Source organism: Aethalodelphis obliquidens, unplaced genomic scaffold (genome assembly GCF_003676395.1).
Source record: "Aethalodelphis obliquidens isolate GAN/ISIS:26980383/991018 unplaced genomic scaffold, ASM367639v1 scaffold15, whole genome shotgun sequence".
Classification (NCBI taxonomy): Eukaryota; Metazoa; Chordata; class Mammalia; order Artiodactyla; family Delphinidae; genus Aethalodelphis; species Aethalodelphis obliquidens.
Window position 1 is genome coordinate 1,076,099 of NW_020837959.1, and position 24,778 is coordinate 1,100,876.

The 24,778-nt window shown below is 45.1% G+C and overlaps 1 protein-coding gene across 4 annotated transcripts in view; it reads left to right on the forward strand.

Annotated features, from left to right (window-relative positions):
- TUBGCP3 (tubulin gamma complex component 3) overlaps positions 1-24,778 on the forward strand; it is a 60,855-nt gene that overhangs the window by 19,930 nt on the left and 16,147 nt on the right. For 3 of the 4 annotated variants that reach the window (XM_027115805.1, XM_027115807.1, XM_027115808.1), the window contains 9 exons: positions 811-879; positions 1,245-1,377; positions 3,333-3,499; positions 12,791-12,901; positions 13,237-13,345; positions 16,155-16,344; positions 18,307-18,442; positions 19,511-19,579; positions 22,099-22,234. In XM_027115805.1, coding sequence (XP_026971606.1) covers positions 811-879; positions 1,245-1,377; positions 3,333-3,499; positions 12,791-12,901; positions 13,237-13,345; positions 16,155-16,344; positions 18,307-18,442; positions 19,511-19,579; positions 22,099-22,234 — 1,120 coding nt within the window. The remainder of the gene's footprint in view (positions 1-810; positions 880-1,244; positions 1,378-3,332; positions 3,500-12,790; positions 12,902-13,236; positions 13,346-16,154; positions 16,345-18,306; positions 18,443-19,510; positions 19,580-22,098; positions 22,235-24,778) is intronic. The other variant, XM_027115806.1, reaches the window with a different exon arrangement.

Below are 24,778 nucleotides of genomic sequence, written 5' to 3' on the forward strand. Positions count from 1 at the left end.
TCCCCCCACTTTGGTGAGGAGAGTTGTACCATCCACATTATTAAAAACTGCCTTGTACCTTTTCAATCTTAAATTCTGAAAAGGTATCAGAAGGACCTTCACATACTCCTGTTCCTCTGGAATGAACTCTGGGCCTAAGCCTAGGGATATGCAGGAGGAGAGCCTGCGACAGAACCTGCGAAGGACAGACAGGTTTCTCAAGGACACAGAGGACATACTCGTGGTTACCAAAGGGAAGGTGGTGGGAGGGATAAGTTAGGAGTTTGGAATTAGCAGATACACGGTACTGTGTATATATAAAATAGGTAAACAACAAGGACCTGCTGTATAGCACCGGGAACTATATTCAGTATCCTGTAATAAGCTATAACAGAAAAGAGTACAAAAAAAAGAATATAGATGTATACATATATATGTATAACCGAATCACTTTGCTGTACACCTGAAACTAACAGAATATTGTAAATCAACTATACTTCAATGAAAAAAAATTAGAAGGGACGTAATCTGAAAATAAAGCGCCAGCGTCTAAAGTGAATGCCCTTTAGCTTATGAAAAATGCACTGTTTCTCCACTTCCCTCCTGCAAAGCTCACGCTGAGGGACAGCCCTTTCCGGGTGCTATTAGATGCGTATGTCGTGGTGGGTACACCTGCGTGGGGACTGTGGACAGAAGCAGACTTTCGTTTCGCGGACACCCGAACTTTGTCTCAAGGCGTCGTCCTGCGAGGTCCCCGTGTGTTGCGGTGTAGTGACCGTCGTGTGCAGTGACCGTGTCCTACTTTAATTGTGCTCCGTCCTTTCTCCACAGAGCTTTTGTGCTGCGTTGCACCAGGAGCTCAGAGAATACTACCGCTTACTGTCTGTTCTACATTCCCAGGTAAATACCTTATTTTTAATTTCTTCAGGATTTGAAGTGTTAGGAAATGCCACTGTACAGAATTTTTAAGTTTCTTCGTACATTACTTTTGAAAGATAAAAATCTGATAATCCTGTTGGGAAGGATTGGATATCTGTAAAGTTTCAGTGTGTCCTAGAGCCAGTTCATTGCTAATTTTCAGGGTCCTGTCTGCCATTGAAACAGACCTCCTTTGTAGCTTGAAGGAACTGTCACTGTCTCAGAGGGACCTTCTGTTTCATTTTTATGAGGATAATCCTTTCCCCGTGTCTACTTCACATGGATTAAGACATGCTTGGCCTGTTTGGTGACCTGTACTTACACATTCTGTCTTTCCTGTTTTTCAGCTACAGTTAGAAGATGATCAGGGTGTGAATTTGGGTCTTGAGAGTAGCTTAACGCTCCGGCGTCTCCTGGTTTGGACGTACGACCCCAAGATAAGACTGAAGACCCTGGCAGCGCTGGTGGACCACTGCCAAGGTCATTTTGCTTTATTTCAAAGCAGGTTTTAGGGAATGTCACCGAGGTTTGTTTTTGTGCCTGCCCCTTTTGTATGCTTAACAGCCAGAAGGATGCTGATTAAATACAAATTAATAGACATGAAATTATAGGGAGAATAACCAGCTGCCCTCACAGCCCAGTGTTTATGCTTTGGAGGCTCAGGACTTCCTTGAGGGGAAGGGGGCGGGGTCTAGTTTTCAGAGATTTCGCCTTTTTCTCTGGCCCACGTGTTCCAGCTGCTTATCTCTGTTCCTCTTTTATTCGTCTTTCAATTAGCAGCCTCTCCTAGCGCTTCACTCCCCCCCAGGTTCTGGCTCACGTCTGGGCTCAGCAGCTGCGTCACAAGTTCCCTTGTTTGCGCGTCTGGGTGGGGCCTCCCCTGGGCTCTCAGCCTGTGTTTCTAGTTGCTTCTCAGCATCTTTCTCACTGTGTGTGCTCCCTTGGCCAGGAAGCCCTTTGTCTCTCCTCATCTGTAACCGTGGGCACTGGGGATCCCTGCCCCCTCGGGGTGGGAGGGCCAGGTGAGATGTGGGGGCTGGTGACCACCCTGCCCTCCTGGCTGCGCGTGCGCTGCCCCCCTCCCGCGGGATGGTTCTCGGGGCCACTGACTCCAAGGGCACGGTGTGGGGGGCACCTTCCTCAAAAGAAGAAAGAAGTCGAATACAGTGAGTAAATGCCTCCTTTCTCTCCAGCTACCGGCAGCCCCCCAACTGTCTTCCTGCCGACCCCCATCCCTTTCTTGGTCCTGGCGCCTCCAGCTCCTCCCTAGGCCCCCAGGCTTTGCCCTCCCTGGGGCGCTGGGGTCCCCGCTCCGGGCCTTCTTCATGCCCTGTCCTCATAACCTGCCAACTGGCTCTGTCTCTGTGCACACATGCCAAGAGGGATCTCACTAAAGTCAGGGTACATCAGTCCTTCCCTTAAAATCTGTCTGCAATCCGAAGATGCAGACGTAGAGAGAATGGACTTGAGGACATGGGGAGTGGGAAGGGTAAGCTGGGACACAGTGAGGGAGTGGCATGGACACATATACACTCCCAAATGTAAAATAGATAGCTAGTGGGAAGCAACCGCATAGCACAGGGAGATCAGCTCGGTGCTTTGTGACCACCTAGAGGGGTGGGATAGGGAGGGTGGGAGGGAGGGAGATGCAAGAGGGGGGGGCTGTGGGGATATATGTATGTGTATAGCTGATTCACTTTGTTATACAGCAGTAACTAACACACCATTGTAAAGAAATTATAGTCCAATAAAGCTGTTAAAAAAAAAAAAAAAACTTTCTGCAATCTAACGAACTCCAGAATTATTCACATGGGAAACTCTTCGTGTGCTTATACTGTTGGATCTGGTTTTTGCCACTCCCAATATTTTATGCTGAGCTGTGCTCCTGGGACACCGGGCACTATTAACACAGGGCCATGTTTTCAAACTGTAGGGCCACCAGTTAGTTAATGGGTTATGACATCAGTTTAATGAGTTGAGACCAGTGTATTATTACCAAAAGAGAAAAAGGAAAAAATAAGAAAATCTTTTTCCTTAAAAAGGAAAAAACAGAAAATCTTAAAGTGTAAGTATTGTTTGTAAAACTCTTGTTTCCTATATATGCCTATTTGTGTACTGGATTGCGGTATGAAGTGTGAGTCTGGATGTGGGTCTCAGTCAGGAGAAGGTGAAGAATCGTGTTCTCGGTCGTATCTCGAGTCACGTTTTCCATAGAGGTCGTGGAGAGTCACGTGAAGCGCTCTGACTCACGTGAAGCCCAGGTAGAACCTAGGCCTCTGGGCTCCTGGTCCGTCACGTGCTGACCGCTGCTTCTGCATCCTAACGGTACTAAGAGAGCAGCCACACTTCATCTCCGCGACTTGGCCGTTTGCGGTAGTGTTCAGTTGTTGGTTTCTGCCGTGAGTGTCCACGTGGATGTTTTGCTGTGTCCCCAGGAAGGAAGGGAGGTGAGCTGGCTTCAGCCGTCCATGCCTATACCAAGACGGGGGACCCCTCCATGAGGTCCCTGGTGCAGCACATCCTCAGCCTGGTGTCGCACCCCGTCCTGAGCTTCCTTTACCGGTGGATCTACGACGGCGAGCTTGAGGACACGTACCACGAAGTAAGGGACGCGGCCCCTTCTCAGGCGCGGCTTTGAGGAGCGTGGGAGCAGTTACCCTTTCTTGATTTTTTCCAGAAACGATTTCCTCCTCACAGCGGCGCCACCGCACCTCATTGGCCTGCCTGGCCTGCTTTGCCTCAGTCAGAGCTGCACTTGGCCAGTGAGAAATCGTCCCCCCCTGAGCGGTGGGGACTCAGCAAGGGCAGATCGCTTGTCCCTGTTGAGCAGCAAGCTGGCGGCAAAGCTCGGACTAGGGGTCCCCAGTCTCAGTCTGGTTTTGCTGGCGGGGGGGTATTACGTGTTTTCGTGCTTTGCACCATTACTGTGTGAACTGAACTCATCTGGTTAACTGTGGTGCTGACAATTTTAATGAGACAAGTTATCTGTATATGTGTATATGTACCTATTGAAATACAGTTAGTTCCCCCAGAATGTAACATATTTGTCCCTAAAAATCACTGCTATGGAAAATCATACGGTAAAAACCAGACTTCTGACAAAAAGTAGAGTGAGGGGCACCACACTCAAAACCTTGTCATTATGTTACATTAAAAAAGGATAGGAATTAAGTGGAAGCTGTAGCACAGTTTCTAACACATATTAAATGGTTAAGGAATGGGCAAATTCTAGAGTAAATACGGCATTGACCTTGACAAAGCCCTGGTATTAGCTTGTGGGCCTGGGTGGAGGCAGGATGGACGGTCGTGGCTGCTGGAACGCGTGGGTGAAGGCGGCAGGGCAGTTTCAGGTGCGTCTGTGGGGATGTTCGTGTGGCCCACGTGGCTGGGCTCCTGTTTTCACCTAGTTTTTCGCAGGTGAAATTGCACGTAAGCAATCATGGAAGCAGATCTGACCGTAGGTGGTACTGTTTTGTGCTTTGGGGACACACACGGCATCCACATGTGCGTGTGTGCTGTGGAGGCCCCCAGGGTGCCCTGTAGGCCTCCTGTGCAGGGTTGGGCTTGTAACTGTTGCTGCCTGGACACGGCCCTTTTGCCTAACATGTTGCTCTCCTATCCGAGCAGATTATTTTCTTTTAGTTTTAAATCTTACCCACATTATTAAAGTGAACACCACTTCATGTGCCTCCCTGGGAGTGTTTATGAGCTTCTCTGAAGTCAGTCCTGGGAGATGGGCTGGCTCGGCTGTGGGGAGGGCACAGCTGTAGGTTTGACTCCGTCTTGAGCGCTGGGTGGCTTTCCCGGTCCCCACACTCCATGCGCCCTCGTCGGCTTATTCCTCCTTCCTGTGTGCACTTCATGTTACCCAACCTGAGTAAAAGTGTTTTTAATCTAATGTATGAGATGTGGCATCTCCTATGGTATTTATGTATTTGTGTTTCACTGGTTACTAGTGAGATTAACCAGCTTTTCATGTGTATCGGTTATTTTTATTTGTCCTACTAATTGCTGTTCGTATTGTTTCCCCTTTTGTCCTGTGGATTTGTCTGACTTTTTAAGAGTGGAATCATGGGATGGGTTTATACATTTGGATATCTTGTATCTGTAATTGCACTTTTTTCCTTTAATTATTTTTCTTCAACCGTTTGTTTTCACATTATTTCAGACTTAGAGGTGTAAGAATAGTACCGAGAATCATAGGCTTCACGGATGCTCTCCAGTTGTTGGTTTTGCCATGTTTTATCTTATACTGAATTCCCGTTTACACCCGAGTCTGTTTCTGGACTATTTTTTTCGGTTTGCTATTTCTTTGTCAGTAATACTTAAACGTAGCTTTAAAGTTTGATATCTCGTAGGAGCAGCTCTTTTCACAATCGTCCTTGTTGTTTCTGCACATTTCTACTTACATATAGATTTAGAATTAGCTTGTTCATTCTGCCAGATAAAACCTGAGAGAGTTCGTAGAAACACAAACTATCAAACTGACTCATGGGAAATAGAAAATCTAAATAGACCTATAACAAGTAAAGAGAATAAATCAGTGCTCTAAAAAGCTTTCCAGAAAAGAAGAGTCCAGGGCCAGATGGCTTCACTGGCGGATGTGACCAGAGTGGGGCCGGCGCCATGTCTGCCCCTGTCTGCCTGGCGGGGCTCCTGGACCTGCTTTCTCTGGCCCGCCGTCCACTCCTCCCCAGTAACTTCCCTGTGTGCAGCCCCTGTTGGTCTTTGTTGGCGGCTCTGCAGAGCTCACTTCCTGTGTAACGTGGCTTCATCCTGTGGTCCTTCCAGGAAGCTCTTTGAAACGCCCATGTTTACCTGGTTCCCCGGAGGCTTTTCTCTTCCCCTCCTGCTGCAGAGCGACTCTCAGTGTCCCACCGTGGCTGCCTCTGGGTTTGACTGACTTGCAGCCCAAGGATGAGTTTTCAGTCCTTTTATCTGAAAGAAAACTTCCAGGTGGCCTCTGAGCTTTGCTATTTCTGTGGCATCATTAAAACTGCCTCTGGGTCCACCAGTTGGGATTTTACTTTTATTTTATTTATTTATTTATTTATTTTAAATTACTTAATTAAGTTTTGGCTGCGTTGGGTCTTCGTTGCTGTGCGCGTACTTTCTCTAGTTGTGGTGAATGGGGGCTACTCTTCATTGCGGTGCGTGGGCTTCTCATCGTGGTGGCTTCTCTTGTTGCGGAGCACGAGCTCTAGGGTGCGCGGGCTTTGGTAGTTGTGTCACATGGGCTCAGTAGTTGTGGCTTGTGGGCTCTAGAGTGCAGGCTCAGTAGTTGTGGCTCACAGGCTTAGTTGCTCTGCGGCATGTGGGATCTTCCCGGACCAGGGCTTGCACCCGTGCATGTGGGATCTTCCTGGACCAGGGCTTGCACCTGTGTCCCCTGCATTGGCAGGTGGGTTCTTAACCACTGCGCCACCAGGGAAGACCATACTTTTCTTTTAATTGTTAAAAAGGTATGATCCTTTAGTCCAGTGGTGCAGGGATTAGTATCCAGCTTTTATTTTGTTTATCTTGTATTAGGATGAAGTGCAAAGGCAGGCAAGACTAGAGACCTGTAAGAATTTACAGATGTCCTCTGAATAGACATTTTTCCAAAGAAGACATACAGATGGCCAACAGACACATGGAAGGATGCTCAACATCACTAATTATTAGAGAAATGGAAATCAGAACCACAGTGAACTATCACCTCACACCTGTCAGAAATGGCCGTCACCAAAAAGACAAGAAATAACAACGTCGGCGAGGACGTGGAGGAAAGGGGGCCCCGGGCACTGTTGCTGGGGGTGTGAATTGCTGCAGCCACTGTGGAGGGCTCTCAAAATAATTAACAATAGAACTACCATAGGAGCCAGCAATTCCGCTCCTGGGTATATACCTGAAAAAACGTAAACACTGAATTGAAAAGATACATGCGCCCCGATGTTCATAGCAGCATTATTTCCAATTGCCAAGATATGGAAGCAACCTAAGTGTCCATCAACAGATGAATTAATAAAGAAGATGAGGTACATATACACACAATGGAACACGACTCCGCCATAAAAAGAATGGAATTTTGCCATTTGCAACAACGTGGATGGACTCGGAGGGCATTATGCCAAGTGAGATAAGTCAGAGGAAGACAAATAGTGTATGCTATCACTAATATGTGGAACTTAAAAAATACAACAAACTAGTGAATGTAACAAAAGAGAAGCAGACTCAGATGTAGAGAACAAACTAGTGGTTACAAGTGGGGAGAGGGAAGGGCGAGGGGCAAGATAGAAGTGGATGATTAAGGGGTACAAATGGTCATGTATAAAACAAGCTACAAGGATATACTGTATAGCACAGGGACTATAGCCAGTATTTTATAATAAGTGTAAATGGACTTTTAATCATTGTGAATCAATATGTTGTACACCTGAACTTATAATGTACATCAACTATACCTCAGTTAAAACAAAAGATTTTACAGATGCACTGAATGATTAGCGTAGAAAGTACTCTCAGTGTTGGGGAGAAGCTGCGAATTATTTTTGGTTTTACAGAGTAGTACTGTATAGAAGACCAGAGTCTTCCATTTTGCTACAGTGACTATCTAGGGAAGCTCTATCATGAGACACTTAGTGGCTCACGTGGGTTCTCCCCTGTAAACTGAGAGAGGTAAACCAATTACGCCAGTGTGTTCGAGGTAAGAACATGATAGCTCAGTGCTAATTTGTTTTATATTTTTGCCTTTTGGATAAACCTGTCAGAGCTATAAAGGATTGGGGCCTTCAGCTAGGAACAGGAAAATAAGGGAAAAGTTGAAAGTCAGCACTCTTGCTTTCAAAATTAGAAAAGTTTCAGACAGCAATCAAATGTTAGCTGAAACGCTCTGCTGAGGCTCCCAAACCTGCATCCTCGGATCGGAAGGTCGGTGCACTAACTAGAGAGAATGCAGGGGCTGCTTTTTGGACTATCTCTCTGGACGCCTTCAGCCCTCTCCTTACTTTGTTCCGCTTACACTTTTGCTGGATTTAAAGGTTGACCGTGTACCTGTCTTACGCTTCGGCACTTTGACGCCCGCCCCTGAAAGCTGTCGTCTGCCAGGCTGCCTGGTCGGCTCCAGGGCCTTCCCCTGGTCCAGAGCCTCCGGCTTCTCTCCGCGTGGCCAGAGCCGGGTCTCTTGGTGGCGGCCTGCCTGTTGACCCGTTGAAGTTGGGGTCCTTTGTGGTCTGAATGAATGGATCTGGTCTTAGAAGATAAGTCGCTTGCTGAGGAAATTACCCTCTTTATTTCTGTTCTTAGCAGGAAGACCTTGGTGTTCGTCCAGCACTTCATGAGAAATCATGGTTCAATTATGCTTTATTTTTCCCTCACTTCTTTCTGTGTTTGACATAGTGGTGAAAATTAAAGAACCTTAAGTGGAAAGTGCATCAGTAAAATAAAAGCATATTGCAATTATATTCTGACCTTGATTCTTTTCCTCTGTAGCTATATTTTTCGCAAGATTAATTATATCCTAAAGTGTGCCCAGGTCTCTCGGTGTTTGCTTCTAGATGTTTGCCAGTAGGGTGATTGAGTGCTGCTTTGCCCTCGGATGAAGTAATGCTTTCATAACTTCTAAAGGTGACTGAATGCCTGAGTTCTTTATCTTTTAAATTAAATTTTCTTATTGTTCATACTGATAAAAATCCAGCGGTACTCCAACTATCAGGATAAATTAGAGTGTTGTCTGTAGAAACTAGCTCTTCTGTTTAAGTGAATAACAGATAAATAACAATTTATATGCAGTTAATCTAATCTGTTGAATGGCAAGCCACAGAGCGGACACACCGTGGTGACTGGGTAACCTCTTAGATTGTTCATGGTGAGCTTGTGACACTTCAGTTTCTATCAGGGCTGATTTGAGTTTATGTTAAAGTGGTGATAGCCTCATTATAATAGTACTGAAAGCAGTCATTAGTTATGTGTTTAAAATTAGAAAGGGAATATAAATTTAAAAACTAAAGAAAGGAATATCAATAAATACTTTCATAATTTAAATTGATATCTAAAGATAAGGATATGAGTTGGAAATAAATGTAGCAGTCTCATCCTCATGATGATAAAAGTGTTGGCATTTGTTCAGATGCCTACTTAAAGGAAACTGGCTCCATACCATCTAGGATCAAATACAAGACCTTAACATCATTAGAAATTTTGTTTCCTTAAATAGTTACCCTTGGGAGTAGATTTCTGTGAACAGGAAAAAAAAAATCTTTTTTAGTTGATCGCCTTGGGAAAACAGTGTTTCTAAAAAAATTCTTACTTGTACCATATGTTCACTCATTGGCTTGAATTACTCAGTTCTTTTGAACAGTATTTTTTTCTGATTTAAAAATGTGCAATTAAAACGTTTCTGAGTATGTAAACACAGAGGGGAAAATTAAAATTTATTGAATCTCATCATGAACCTATAACCTCTGTTAATATTTTTGTATATCCCTTTTTTACAGTGTATTCTTATATATTTTTATGTGTGTGTATATCATACCACGCATAGTATTTTGTAAACTCTTTTTTTTTAAAATAAATTTATTTATTTTTGGCTGCGTTGGGTCTTCGTTGCTGCTCACGGGCTTTCTCTAGTTGCTGCGAGCGGGGGCTACTCTTCGTTGCAGTGCATGGGCTTCTCATTGCGGTGGCTTCTCTTGTTGCGGAGCACGGGCTCTAGGCACGTGGACTTCAGTAGGTTGCGGCACGTGGGCTCAGTAGTTGTGGCTTGGGGTCTCTAGAGCGCAGGCTTGGTGGTTGTGGCACATGGGCTTAGTTGCTCCACGGCATGTGGGATCTTCCGGACCAGGGCTCAAACCTGTGTCCCCTGCATCGGCAGGCGGATTCTTAACCACTGCACCACCAGGGAAGTCCTGTAGCCTCTATTTTTATTTGAAGTAAATAAAGAAAATAATTTCATGCCATTAAACATTATTCTTCTATACCAAGACTTCTTAAAATGTGATCTCTGAAACTCCTGAATAGCACAAAAAACTGTGTATTTTGTGGATATAAGCATTTTTTTCCTGGGAAGAAAATCTGTAGTTTTCATCAGATTCTCAGAATGGCTTCTGATAGTTAACAGACTTCATTTTAATTAATTAATTAATTATTTTCCAGCCATGACACGTGGCTTGCGGGACCTTAGTTCCCCGACTAGGGATTGAGCCCAGGCCACGCAGTGAAAGTGCTGAGTCCTAACCACTGGACTGCCAGGGGATTCCCATACTTCATTTATAATGACTACATGATAATATTCTGTAATTCATTTTTACACATTTAGTGTGTATTAGAAGTATGTTGTGCCCCAAAATACTTTATTCCAGTAACGCAAGGATAATGTTTCACTCAAAGTTTCTTCATCTGTATTCACAAATGAAGGTAGTCTGTAGTTTCCATTTGGGGCATTATTTTTATCAGGATTAGCTCGTGTTAAACGAGATTCATTAAATAAACAGGTACCGCACATTCTTCTGTGGTCTAGAATAATATAAGAAAGATACCTTTTTTTACAGTTTAGTAGGCCCCATGTCTTAGTGATAGCAGTTTACATTTCTGATTTCTTCTACAGATACTGCTCTTTTAGAGTCTTCTCTCTCCCTCCCTCCTCTGTTTCTCAAGCCCCTTCCTTAGGTTTATTTTGGTTATTTACTTTTTGCTAGGAAACTATTAATTTTGTATTGCTATATATTTGCTAAAAATATTTAAAAAATTCTTTAAATCCATTTTGTATCTGCAGACACACCTTTGTAGCCAGGGTTGTGTGTTATTCACCAGTTGGTGGTTTGCAATTTACGTAAAAATCAACAAAAAGGCATTTAGGTATGTTAGGACTTCAATGGATCTTACAGTCCAGTGGGAGGACCGAGCTGCCATGTGTAACGTGGCCATTGCTGCGTCTCAGACATCCAGCTGCTGACTTAAAGTACTGCCAAGTACTCAGACTGTGGTCCAAATGCCATTTCTCCCTAAAAGGGACTGGGGCTCCTTGGAGAAGCAGCTGATTCTAGGTCGGGGGAGAAATGAACGCTTAGGAACGTAGAGCCTGGATCAGGCCAGCAGCAGGGAAGGCACCTCGCGTGGAGTCTGAAGGATGCAGCGTCAGCTCAAGGCACTCTGCCCTCCCAGGATGGGCAACGGGACGCCGGGGGGGATAGTAACCGAGATGGATCTAAGCACCAGATGCGTTCCAGTCCATCTAACTAGTCGCCGTGGACGGGTGTAAACATACTATCAGACACTCCTCAGCGTCTCTTGGTGGAGTCAGTTTTTCCCCTTTTAATCTTTCGATGTAAGTGACTGTAATGATCGCTCCTGGTGAGGACGCTAGCTCAGAGGAAAGGGTGCTGGCCTGGCCAGTAAAGAGAAAATGCAGCCCAGAAGGAAACAGACCCCAGTGTGTACTGTGTGCAGGGATGGAAGATCTAAGGAACTAAAACAGTGCAGCGGGAATACAGCTGTCCCTCGGTATCCACGGGGCATTGTTTCCAGGACCCTCGCAGATAAACGTTTGCAGATGCTCAAGTCCCTTGTGTAAAATGGTGTGGTGCCCACCCTACCTGCATCCCTGGGCTCTGCATCCGTGGATGCCCCCAGCCATGGATACGGAGGGCCCAGTGTGCTTACATATAGTGGAGAATCTTTCCGTAATCTAGGATGGGAGCTCTTAGGAAGACAGGAGACCCAGAAGCCGTAAAGGAAGACGGTCACCAATATGACCCAGAAAGAAAAGACGAAACATGGAGCAGACCATACACAGTGGCAGATCATTAACTTGGAAACATTTGTAATTCCTAATGATTCACAAATGGTCACTCTCCCTATATAACAAAGAGCCTCTGTGTATTGGTAAGAAAAAGACAGTAGAAAGATGGGATGAAGATATAAAAAGACAATTCACAGGAGAAAATCATGTGGTAATCAGCATTATGAAAATGGGCCCAACTTCCTTTGTTGTCAGTGAAAGAACAGGACAAGCAACCGTGATTTTGCCTGATTGGCAAAATTCAAACCGAGCAAGGATGCAGAAATTTAGGGCTTCCTGTGGTGGGAGGGTCAGTTGACAGGGCCGCTTGGAAGGGAGATCTGGCATTGTTTATGAAAATTAGAAATTACTTTGACTCAGCAGTTCTGCTTTTAGAGATCGAGTTTATAGAAATAAAAGCGCAAGTCTGTTAGGACTATGACTGAAAAAGGAGAGTGGCCTCAGTGTAGTAGCAAACGAGCTAGAAACCATAGCAGCTTAGTTTTCTCCTTAACACCCGAGCCCTTTGGGATGTCAGGGAACAGGCGGCGGGGCGGGGTTAGGGACGGGGAGAAAGTGAACAGGGGAAGCTTCTGAGCGCAGTGGTTCTGGGGGAGGGCGCCACGCGAAGGTCGCTTCCTGCAGTGCTGCGGGTGGACCTGGGGCCTCTGCAGGCGGTGCACAGCGGCAGGAGGAGATGCTGCTGATTGGTGGAAGGAGGAGAGGAAGACTCTGAATTGGCTTGAATTGAATATTCAAACAGCCCCAGAGGCTTGTGTGCCTTTCCTAAGGTGGTGGGAAGAGTCCGTGTGGATTAGGCAGGCCTCACACTCAGATCCATGATGTACACAGCAGAGGCTGTGATTGATATTATATTTACAAGGGCGACCACACGTCTTTAAGAAAAAGCTTATCTTATTTTCACTATATTTTGGTTTTAAAAAGTGGGGAATAAGTGATTCCATTTAGAGAGATCTATCAAAATGCCTCTTAAAATAAGATTTATTGTATAAATGGTAAGCCTCCCAATATCTGGAGAATTTTGCTTCCTAGAATTCTTGTTTCTTGATGTTGCTGTTAGCTAATATTTCGCCATAAATATCACTTTTTAATGTTTCACTGCCTCTTTCCTTTCAGTTTTTCGTAGCATCAGATCCAACAGTGAAGACAGACCGGCTGTGGCACGACAAGTACACCCTGAGGAAATCAATGATCCCATCCTTCATGACGATGGACCAGTCCAGGAAGGTAGGGTGGGACTGCTGTGACTGTGATGTGCTAATGCTGTATTTACCTGCATCCGGTGACAAAACCAGTCTTCAGTTACCACAGTTTTGTGGCATGTTAGGATTTACATTCTTGAGGTGAAGTATATGTTAATTGACTGCCTCAACGCATTAGTATGTGTTTGTTAATAACAATTTTTTCAGTTACTGGAATTCACTTGATACTATCCCAGATGTTCTTATTATTTAGTTTTTAATCAATAGAATAATTTGTTGCTTATGAATATTTGTAGTGCTTGGATGTTTGATCGTTTTAATTTTGAATAAAGGTAACGAGAATATTTTCCCTTTTTTTAGGTCCTTTTGATAGGAAAATCGATAAATTTCCTGCACCAGGTTTGTCATGACCAGACGCCCACTACAAAGATGATAGCTGTGACCAAGTCTGCAGAATCACCCCAGGACGGTATGATGACGAGGATGGTGGTGATAGGGATGGTGGTGATAATGTGATGGCACGATGGTGGTGATGATGGTGGTGGTGGTGATAGTGGTGATGTCGGGGTGACGTTGGTGATGGTGCTGGTGACAGTGCTATATATTATTGCTGGAAGTATGTTTCGTTCAACAGGACTGACAGATTTTCTGAATTATTATCCAGGATACCTTAATACACAGTGTGATACATATAAAATATCTATTACTGTGTAAATTTTGAATTTCCTTTCTTATACAGTTAAACAATAACTAGGTGTAGCTATTTTACTCTCCTTGGTAACTTGTGTTACTTTTTTTATGATGCAGTGACAGTATGCCAAAGTAAGGAAATAAAGGAAACACTTGCTAATGAACTCAGAGACTTGTTCAGAAATCAGCATGGATTCCCAGCGTTTATGTATTCAGAATGCCGCACCGTGTTAACCGTTCTGTGGTTTTCCCTCATTTACTACTGTCCTCTCTGCCATTGCCCCCATTTGCTGCCTGCCCCATCCTCAGTAATTTCATGTATTCTCTGTGTGGCTGACTTACACGGACAGCTGTTGGGTCTTGGCTACATTTGTTACTTATGCTGTTGTCTTGACTCATTCAAGTTTATTTTGTGTGAGGCATTGTGGTAGCTATAGGGGAGATGGTATGAATTCACCATGATGATGCTTTTCATGAACTGTGATCTAGGAATGGAGATTAAACGTACAAAAAAGTGAAATAATCAATAAGTAGTAAATGATAGAAAGTGATATATGAAATGAGGTGTACAGATAACGTGCTTGAAGTACAGAGTGCAGTACTGCTAGCTGTAGGCACTGTGCCATTTGGTATATACAGGTCTCCAGAGCTTATGCATCTTGTATAATCAAAACTCGGTACCCTTGGACCTTCACCGTCCTGTTTCCCCCTCTCCACCGTCCCTGGCAGCCACCATTCTATGCTCTGATTCTATGAGTTTGACTATTTTAGATTCCGCATGTAAGTGAGATCATACAGTATTTCTTTTCTCTGTCTGGCTTACTTCACTCAGCATGATGTCATCCAGGTCCATCCACGTTGTCACCAATGGCTGAAGTACCTTCTTTTTTCAGGCTGAATTATGTTCCATTGGATACGTACACTGTATCTTCTTTATCCATTCACATGTCCGTGGACACTTTGGTTGTTGCCATGTCTTGGCTTTTGTCAGTAATGCTGCAGTGAACACGGAGTGCAGAGATTCCTTTGAGATCCTGACTTCATTTCCTTTTTGGATGTGAATTGCTGGGTCGTGTGATAGTTCTGTTCTTAATTTTTTTGGGAACCGCCATACTGTTCTCCACAGTGGCTGCACTGGGGCTCCCTTCTCTCCACGCCCCCATCAGCACTTGTGACTTCTTGACGTTTCGATGGTGGCCCTTCTGCGAGGCCTGAGGTGGCGTCTCATTGTGGTTTTGATTCGCATTTCCCTGATGATTAGTGATGCTGAGCACCTTCTTGTGTTCCTTTGGGCCCAGCTTGATTTTCAGCATCTGAGAGGACTCGCTAGGGGAGATTCCAGAATGTGCTGGAGTTGTACTGAAAATCCAGAGCAAGGTCAGGGCTGACAGGAGATGTGGTTGCAGCTGTGTCGCCATGCGGTTAGGGCCAGGGCCCCAGGGCTCCAGAGCGAGGCGGCGGCTGCAGCCGCGGGCCACACACGTCTCCCTCTCACCCCTCTGGCTCCCCGTCTCAGGTGTGTTTGACACGCACTATTCTGCGTAAACTTTTTAGGGATTCAGAGATGCCAGGTTAGTTCTTAGAATATGGAGGTCCCCGTACAGAATTTTTGGAAACACCTGTGCTGAAGAGGTAGCAGAAGGAGGAAGAGCCAGGTGAAGAGTTGTTTTGATGCCTTTCGACGCTTCCCTAGTGGCCGGAGAAGATAGCACTTAGGGAGGACGAGTGCCGTGCCCTGCCTGCTGTGGAGACCCGCGGGGGAGGCCAGCACCGCCGAGCGCCCAGCGCCCAGCACGTGGCGGGTGTGCAGGAGACCCCTGGGCCTCAGTCGGCCACTCCTGCCCCCTCCACTGCTACCCTCTGTGGAGGAAGGTTGTTTGGCTGTCAGTACCGCTGGGAGGATGGGAGATGCGGACTCGGGAGGGCTGCTGGTAATGATACAGAAAGCAGTGGGAAAAGTCACATTTGTATTTCTCATATGTGAAAAATTTTGGAAATTTAAAAGTGAGCCTAGAGAGTTAAGGGTAAATGTTTTCCTGTGGGAGCATATGGAACAGAGACTGGCCAGCAGGCTCTGGGTCGCGTGTCTTCTGACAGGCGCTTTGGCTGCCGTTGGTTGGCATCAGAACTTTTCTTTGACGTGAAAACCCTTCCTGACTCAAACACTGGTACAGTAAGAACACTTCCGGGGGGAGATATTGACATTTTTTAAATGACGTAGATCAAGAGAAATGTATGTTGCCCCTCCCCCTACCCCATCCCTGCAATATGACCGTGGTCAGCTCGGCGCCTGGCGTCCTCACATTACTGCACCGTCAGACCTCCGCTTCTACAGAAAACTACGTTTTCCTCACTGTGGACACCTTAGTTTCTCCGCAGTAATGTATAATTAGAATAGCAGCAGTACTAAAATAGGTTTTTCTTAATGGGCCCGTTATTCTGAAGAACAAACAAGCCCTCCTGACCACGCCCTCGGCTGTCAGCGAAGCTGTGAGCGGGTGTAGTGACTCTGTGTGTGTGAGTCTCATTCCTCCTCGTAAGATGCAGATTATGTACGTATGTGTACTTTTCCCTTTTGTTCTTTACAGCTGCAGATTTTTTCACAGATTTGGAAAATGCATTTCAGGGGAAAATTGACGCGGCTTATTTTGAGACCAGCAAGTACCTACTGGATGTTCTGAATAAGAAGTACAGCCTGCTGGACCACATGCAGGCCATGCGGCGGTACTTGCTGCTCGGTCAAGGAGACTTTATCAGGCACTTAATGGACTTGCTCAAGTAAGAGGGCTCTTGAGGGTTTTTTTGTAGACGTGCAGTAGATTTCAGCATGATAAAGAGCTTTACAGTTTCTCTTTAAAAGAATAAGCGACATTAGAGGACATGTGTTGAAGTCTCACAGAACGTTGGGAAGATGAAATCGAGGAGAGAACATTGTCGCGTCATCAAGCCGATGTCCCTTTAGCTCTGCTGGTCCTGCGCTCCGCCCGCGGGGCTCGTGCGCCTCTTGAGCACTGGCACCGACCAGCAGGGGTGTGAGGGGTGCGCGGTGTGGTCGGTTAGCTTAGCTTCAGTTTGAGAGTGGTCTGAGAAATAAAATGTATGTTTTAAGATGGAACTTTTTCTTCCATGTTTTTAGTTTACATTATTTCTTGCTAAAAAAAACAAAAAACAAAACAGCTTCATGGAGCAAATACAACTGCTCCTTCCATTTAGTTCCATGACGTTCCTCCTGGCACCGTCCCTTCTAGAAGGAAGTGTGTGTCCCTCCTTCCTGCCATAGAGACAGGAGGGCCAGCTCTGTAGCAGACAGCCGGGCCCTGGGCAGCCGAGGGTGGGCACAGCGTGGACTCGGGCGCCTAGGACTGGACATGTGGCTTCTTGGCGCTGCCTTTGGGACACTTCAGTCATGGCTGTGTGAGTCCAGCAGTGTCTCAGGCCTTTGGTCCCCAGACTCCATGTGTGTCGGAATCCCCTCCAGGGATTGTTGGACTGGATGGCCGGGCCTGCCCGCAGAGCCCGGCTCCGTGGCTCTGGGCTGGAGCCAGGACGGTGCATCCCTAAGAGGGTCCCGGCCGAGGGGAAGCTGCTGGCATGGGGACTGCACTTGAGAAGCCGCTTCAGCCACGGGAACTCCGTAGTTCCACCTCTAACCAGAAGGCCGTCTTCAGTACGAAAGATGATTGAGTTTTGGGGGCACACATAGCAAGCAGGCTCAGGGGTAACCTTGTTTGAGGTATTAGCTCATGAAAGAGTTGATGATGTGCTGAACATGAGTTTTTGGTGGTTATACTTCCTGAAGGAGCCTTTCTGCTCTCTGTAAGGAAGGGGGCCACTGGTGACTTAGGTACTGGTCCCAGGGCAGCACCTGTGGTGAGTGGGTGGAGATGAGTTTTTAGGGGGAGATGTTCTTTCAGTGGCCCAGGGGGTGGGGGCCAAGCGTGCAGGTTTGGGGTGGAGGAGAGCAGGTGTTTCATGAACGTTCAGAGGCCGTGGCCGTGTTGCAGATCACATCATTTAGCTGACTTACCCGTGTTTGCCTTATGCTGGTTTTAATAATTAGAGTGTCTCATCCTTGATAGTAAATGAAAAATTTATTTCTTCTCAAAGGCCTGTTTTAAGTTTCCGGTTTTAAAAGGGGAATGTCATCAGTCTCTAGCTTGCCTCAGATTTATTTGAGCGACACTGACGTTGTTGGTCCTTTTTCACCCTGTGCACACCTGGGGCGGATCTCGGAAATGTTAGCTTCATTTTTAGGAAGGCAGATGTCAGTTTCATATTTAGGAATGCAGATGTCAGTAACCCTTAAGTGTTTGCTGGTAGTACAGTAGTTTTTAGCCTTTAGAATCATGGTGTCCACACAGCCAATTGTTTTGATTTAATCTAGTCCTTTCTGCCCATTGGATCTGTACAGGAAGTTACAGTAGTTCATGCCACTGTAGGCCAGGCTTAAGTTTGAAAACTGTATTTTTTTAACATGCGTGGCTCACTTTAGGATTTTCAATTTTAAGCTGAATCAAAATTAATTTTAAAGAAGTGTTTTGCTCCCCCCAATACTTGATGAAATCTTATTTATAGTTAATTCTGTAGCATTCAGATTTTACAGTCATTTTGTTGCCGTGTTGTATCGGTTCCATTTGTCCTGTTAGGTTTTGTCACTTGAACTCTACAGTCTGAAGTTTTCAGGAAGCGCATTGAGAATCCAAGTAACATCCTCTTTTGCTTTTACCAAACTCTGTTAAGACCAGAGCTTGTCCGTCCGGCTACGACTTTGTACCAACACAACCTGACTGGAATTCTTGAAACAGCTGTCAGAGCCACCAACGCCCAGTTTGACAGCCCTGAGGCCCTCAGAAGACTGGATGTGAGGCTGCTGGAGGTACCGCAGCTCTGGTCCCACCCGGGGCTCCTCGCTGGCGCCCTCCATGTGGCCTGAGGCCCCGCTGCTCCGCTCCGCTCTGCTCTCTTCTCTTCGCTTCTCTTCTCTGCTCTGCTCTGCTCTGCTGTCTCTTCTCTGCTCTCCTCTCTTCTCTTCTCTTCTCTACTCTTCTCTCTGCTCTTCTCTGCTCTGCTGTCTCTTCTCTTCTCTTCTCTTCTCTTCTCTGCTCTCCTCTCTTCTCTTCTCTTCTCTGCTCTCCTCTCCTCTCTTCTCTTCTCTTCTCTTCTCTTCTCGTCTCGTCTCGTCTCGTCTCGTCTCGTCTCGTCTCGTCTCTTCTCTTCACTGCTCCACGCTGCTCTGCTCTGGTGGGGGGGAGCTGGCCACTGTGCTTTGGAATCCCTGTCCGGTGGCCTGGCATGGTGTGGCCTCAGACGGGTCCCTGCACCTCAGTGTGTCCTCCTGACAGAGGGCCGCCAGGGCTGCGGGCAGGGGACGTGCAGCTCCGTCCTGGGGCCTGGCCACGTGGGTGCTTAGTCACCACCGCTGTTGCTGCTGGTGACGACACTGGGCACAGAGGTGACAGATCGCAGTAGCGTTGATCACAAACAGAGGTGTTTAGTTTTAGTTGAGAGAAGATGGCTTTTTTTAGGGGAATGAGTATTTCATAAACGTAATACACTGTTTGCTTACTTATGATGAAGGACCATTAGCAGAACCTGTGGGTTTTTAAAAAATGTTTACTTTTATGGATTAGGAACACAAAAGGCAGTGGGTTTTTGTCATTTAAGAAAATGCTGATGAATGTTAAAACTGATTTTACAATATTCATTAAAAATACGCTCTTTATTCCAGAATATTTGCAGGGCACCTCGTATGTGCCTGTCTGTCTAGATGCTGAGGGTACAGGAGTGGAAAAAAGATGCCCTCCTCTGCTCTCAGGCAGCTCTCGCTCAGAACTGCTGAGTGGTTTTTAAAAACTGGGCTTTATTTTAATGCCTTTCCTTTGAGGACTCGACGGCTGCACAGTGGTGGGAAGCCCTGCAGTTGTGTGTTTGTTTTTGCTCTCAGGTCTCTCCAGGTGACACCGGCTGGGACGTCTTCAGCCTGGACTACCACGTCGATGGGCCCATTGCAACCGTAAGATCCCGCTGGGCGCCGTCGTAGCTGTTTGGGTGGCTGCACGTCCCTGTTGCTTCAGAGTCGGTTTCTCTCTAGAGCTCCGCGTGAAGTGCTTGCTCGCATCCCCGATGCGTCCATTGAATGAATGCTCGAGCCAGAGTCGTGTGTGTGTGCGTGTGCATGTGTGTGTGCACCAGTCACTAATGAGTGCTGAAGTGCTGGATTATTTTAAGAATTCTTAATATCATTTGTTCTTATCATAGGTTTCAGCAAGTACTTAACAAATGGGTTATTCATTTTGTTCCATTATTCTTAGACTGTAGTGACTAATTTAGGATAATTTGAAGGGAACTATAAAGTATTTTAGTGGCGTTGTATTTTTACTACTTGGATAAAATTTGATATTTAGTATCCATTTGAGCTGATGAGAAAATAGCTGCACAGTTGTTCACGGCGCTCTTCCACTGTGTTTAAAGAAAAGTTCTGTTTCCTTGAATGGTTCCCAGGTCATAAAGGATTGACCAGCACAGCTCTCTTGTGTGTCTGCAATTAAAATGCCCTCTTTGGTGCTCAGTTTTTCTTGAGTGAACTCTCCTTGACCAAGGTTTCTTGAGTGAACTCTCCTTGACCAAGGTATCTCTTTGAACTTATCTCAGTCATTTTCATATCTGAAATATTGAAGAAGGACATGCATTTCTTCTAATTCTTGGGAGAATATTCTGTTAAGAAGTAGTGTAGTTTGGCTCTACTGTGTCTCCCTAGCGGTCTCTGCAGAGTTGGCTGTCCATGGCTGTCCTTCCTCTCCAGGGGTGGTGTGCGCCCATCTCCTGCTGGAGAGCCTGCACCGAAGCCGGCTCTCGTGCATTCCCTCTGGGCTGACAGCTTTGCTCTGCAGGGGGCCCTGCCTGGCTCCTGTGAGGCGGTAGCTGCTGGGGCAGGCTTTTCACACGCAAACTCCCATTGTTTAAACTTTACCAGATCAAAGCTACTACATCTTCAATATACAGCTGTGCTCAGACTTAATTTTTGGTCATATTCAAATTAGTTTTTTCTCCTTAGATGTACGTCATAAATAGTTTTAAGTAATTATAATGTACAAAACAGGATATTTTAACAAATGATTTATGTTAGAAACTTTCATATTATCTACCTTGTTAATATTGCATATATTACATATTATTTTTTCGTAGAATAAATGATACCATAGTGAAGGCAGCTGCGTCGATTATTTCACAAAATGTAGGTGCCTGGAGTGATAGATACACTGAGCATGGTCTGTATACACGGTTACTTAATTATTGTATGATTTTGCACATCTTATGAGAGTATCGAAGTTATGCATTGCATACCTTGTGCATCAATAATTGATCACGCAATGTTATATTTTCAAGATTTTAGATTTTTAAAAGCTCTAGTAGAGTCAAGAAAATAAGTTTATATCATAGATGTATTTAAAAAGAAATTTAAGATAGATCCCTGCCTGTGGCTAATAGGTGTCAATTTCCTTGCTGACTCCAGTGGGTTGATGGTCCGATGGGAGAGGCTGGATTGGAAGGAGAAGAGGTCTTGTAATTGGTTGGTGGAGTCTGCCCAGGACTCACACAGGGAGTGGCCTCTTCCCTGTCCGGTCTTTGCCCTCCAGTCCCAGGGTCAGCATATGTCCTGGGTTGGCATGTTCTCAGTGGAGTGGCTGTACCTGTAACCATTTTATTATACAGCTGCAGATAATCAGACTAGCGTTAGAAATTGAAATAATTTTTAACTATCACATTAAATTCTGTGCAGTTGGATACAGAAGTTACTAGAAAGATAAAAAGGGCTGTTTTATTTAAAAATTTATGGTTTTAGAATCAGATTTTAGAAGCAAATGGATTTCCTGATTTTTCCCTGTTTAATTTACCATATTAATCTATTTCCTTTCTATTCTCATTGAGATTGTCATTTTTTGTATAGAATTTAATTAGAATGGGTACATATCTTAGTTACATAGTTACGTCTTCTATAACACAGCATTATTTTAGATTCTTACAAATTCTGTGAAGAAGGATTTGGAAGGACAGATGTCATTTTGACAGTGGGCAGGATAAGATCCATGTATTTCTACCCTTGGTCTCCAGGGTGTTACATGAGGTGTCAGGAGCTTATTTGTTGAATGTTCCTCCGAACTTTATTCTGTAGTAAGTGATGGACTGAGGGACCACGTCCTGTGGGTGCTGTTTCCCTGTGTGAATGCAGTGGGATGTGAATGTCCCCCCTCAAGGCAGGTCATAGTTGTAAGGAATTTCGGCCACACTGAACTTTTGTACATCAGGTCCGTTGAATGTGCTCTGACACATAAACGATCAGCGTGGTTGCTGTGTGATGACACTTTCCTAAAGTGTGCTGTGATGGTTGCTTACATACTACTTAGAATGTGTTAGAGTTGGTTGTATGTTGTCTGGCTTTTTGTTTAAGGAAAAAAAAAAAAAGACTGAGCCCTGCCCTGGGAGGACCCTCACCTCACAGGATCCTGTCAGCCTGTGTTCTGTTCTTTCCAGGTGTTCACTCGAGAGTGTATGAGCCACTACCTGAGAGTGTTTAACTTCCTTTGGAGGGCCAAGCGGATGGAGTACATCCTCACTGACATCCGGAAGGGGCACATGTGCAACGCCAAGCTCCTGAGAAATATGCCAGGTAAACCCCGGCAGAGGGCGTGTCCCCGCCTGGCCCCTGGTTTCTAGCAGCTTCGCAAAAACAAAAGTGTTCTTAACGTAATTGAAAAGTGGTTTCTTGTGCTTTTGGATTTGTCTTTTGTGAAGAGGCTCATTTGTAATATGCTTATCTTGACTTCAGTGCAAATCAGGAAAAGAAATTGAGTCAAGTTAGGCTTGTTTAGACATTGAAGTTTCTTTTAGAATCATGTAGTGTTCATCTATGTGCTTTAATTTTTTTTAAAAAAATAATCTTTAAGGAAAGAAAGCTGCTTAATAAATCACTGGCTCATTTAAAATTCACTAAGTGTTTTAATTAAAGTCTGTTTGGGAATTGCTTTAATATTGTTTTGGTTCATAAACCAGGACATGGGAAGATTTTACAATATTTTACAGTTAAAAGCTATAATAAAACTCTCATGTCATGTAGTCAAGTTCATTTTTTTGTTTGTTTTTTTTTGTTTTTGTTTATTTTGTGGTACGCGGGCCTCTCACTGTTGTGGCCTCTCCCGTTGAGGAGCACAGGCTCTGGACGCGCAGGCCCAGCGGCCATGGCTCACGGGCCCAGTCGCTCCGCGGCATGAGGGATCTTCCCAGACCGGGGCACGAACCCATGTCCCCTGTGTCGGCAGGCGGACTCTCAACCACTGCGCCACCAGGGAAGCCCCAAGTTCATTTTAATGTTATAAATATTGAGTGACTTGAATTATGAATAATTTTGAAATCTTTATATTGGAAGTGATTTGGTCAAAACGTTTGAGAAAGTATTTCAACAAATTACGTCTCCAGAGAAGAACCACACGGTCATACTGTTAATCCTTTGGTGAAAGCAGTTCCTAAAAGAGGAGCAGTTGTTTGCAGAAAGGCTGCATGAGCTCTGCTTGTTTACTAGGTCGAGCCTCCTCCCTGGGCAGCTCCCAGAGTTCCAGAACTGTGACACCCCAGAAGCTGGGGGCTGGTGGGTACCTGTCCACGTGGTAACACGCGGAATCACAGCTTTACTGGCGTCCAGGCTTTCTGTCTTCCCGGCGGGACTCGGCGAGTGGTCGTGATGCTCTTAGGCTCCTGGCCGAGCTTCCTCCGGACTCACTTCGAGACGATTAATGGTAGGGTCCCTCTGAAGTAGCTGAGAAGGACTCAAGAGGGGGCGTTTTCTTTGAAACCCTCTTGTGGTTGTGGACGGTAAATATGCCTTCAGCGTCCATTTTCTAGTCGATGAGGGTGGAGGTGCTGGCTCCTGGCTCTGCCTCTGCCGCCCTCCCCGGAAGTCACGCGGTCGGAAGTCACACGGTCGGTGCGCCTGCCAGGTGTCCACTGGGCCTGCCCTCTCTCCTTCCCTGTGAGCACAGGGGTCTCATCTTCCTCAGTGTCTGATGGAGATCATTTCAGCACAGTGCAGATATTTGTCATTGTATCACTCTTCTCCTTTCGAAATAAACAACTGTATTATTATTATTATTTTAATATAAATTTAGTTATTTATTTTTGGCTGTGTTGGGTCTTCGTTTCTGTGCGAGGGCTTTCTCCAGTTGCGGCGAGCGGGGACCACTCTTCATTGCAGTGTGCGGGCCTCTCACTGTCACGGCCTCTTCTGTTGTGGAGCACAGGCTCCAGACGCGCAGGCTCAGTAGTTGTGGCTCACCGGCTTAGTTGCTCCGCGGCGTTTGGGATCTTCCAAGACCAGGGGTCGAACCCGTGTCCCCTGCATTGGCAGGCAGATTTTCAACCACTGCGCCACCAGGGAAGCCCAACAACTGTATTATTTTTAGCTGTGGGAAATCTGAGCTCTGTAACAGATCCAAGTATTAGCTGGTTCTGATACGTTTTTCTGATTTGGATATCAGCAGTGTCTATGCAAATTGGCTTTTCTCTTATTTTGAATAGTCAGCAATGAGTTTTGTTTTCTACTTGAAGATAACTAATGCATTTATTTGATCAGTTTTCTGTGTAATTTTAACATAACTTGATCCTATTGTATCGTGTTCAGTTTCAGCTTCTTTCACTGAGCCTTTTCCCTTGTCATTAAAACTTCTTCTAACATATTTTTAATAGCATAATATTGCCTCCTGTGGATATATCATTTTATCTTTCCTCTTCGGTTGGGCATATAGTTTTTTTTTTTTTTTTTTTTTTTTACTATTTTTCCACTAATATAAATAATGCCATAAGCTTTGTGTAAATATATACTTATATGCCTCTGAATATTTCTTTAGAATAGGTGAATTGGAATTGCTGGGTTAACAGATACGAATCTTAGTTTTACTGTACATTTACTAATACTTTTATTTGTTAGTATTTATATTTTAACTCTGTTGGTACATATTGTCAGATTACTTTTCAGGAAAGTTTGTACCTGAAAAGTTTGTACCAATTTAATTTACATCCCCGTAAGCACAGCTGTCACTGGTTGATAGTTGTTGGATATTATGTTCAAACAAACTGTCAGTTTGATAGGTGAAAATGGAAGTTCATTTTATTTATTTGTTTTGTATGAATTAAAAAAAATTTTTTGGCCACACCCCATGGC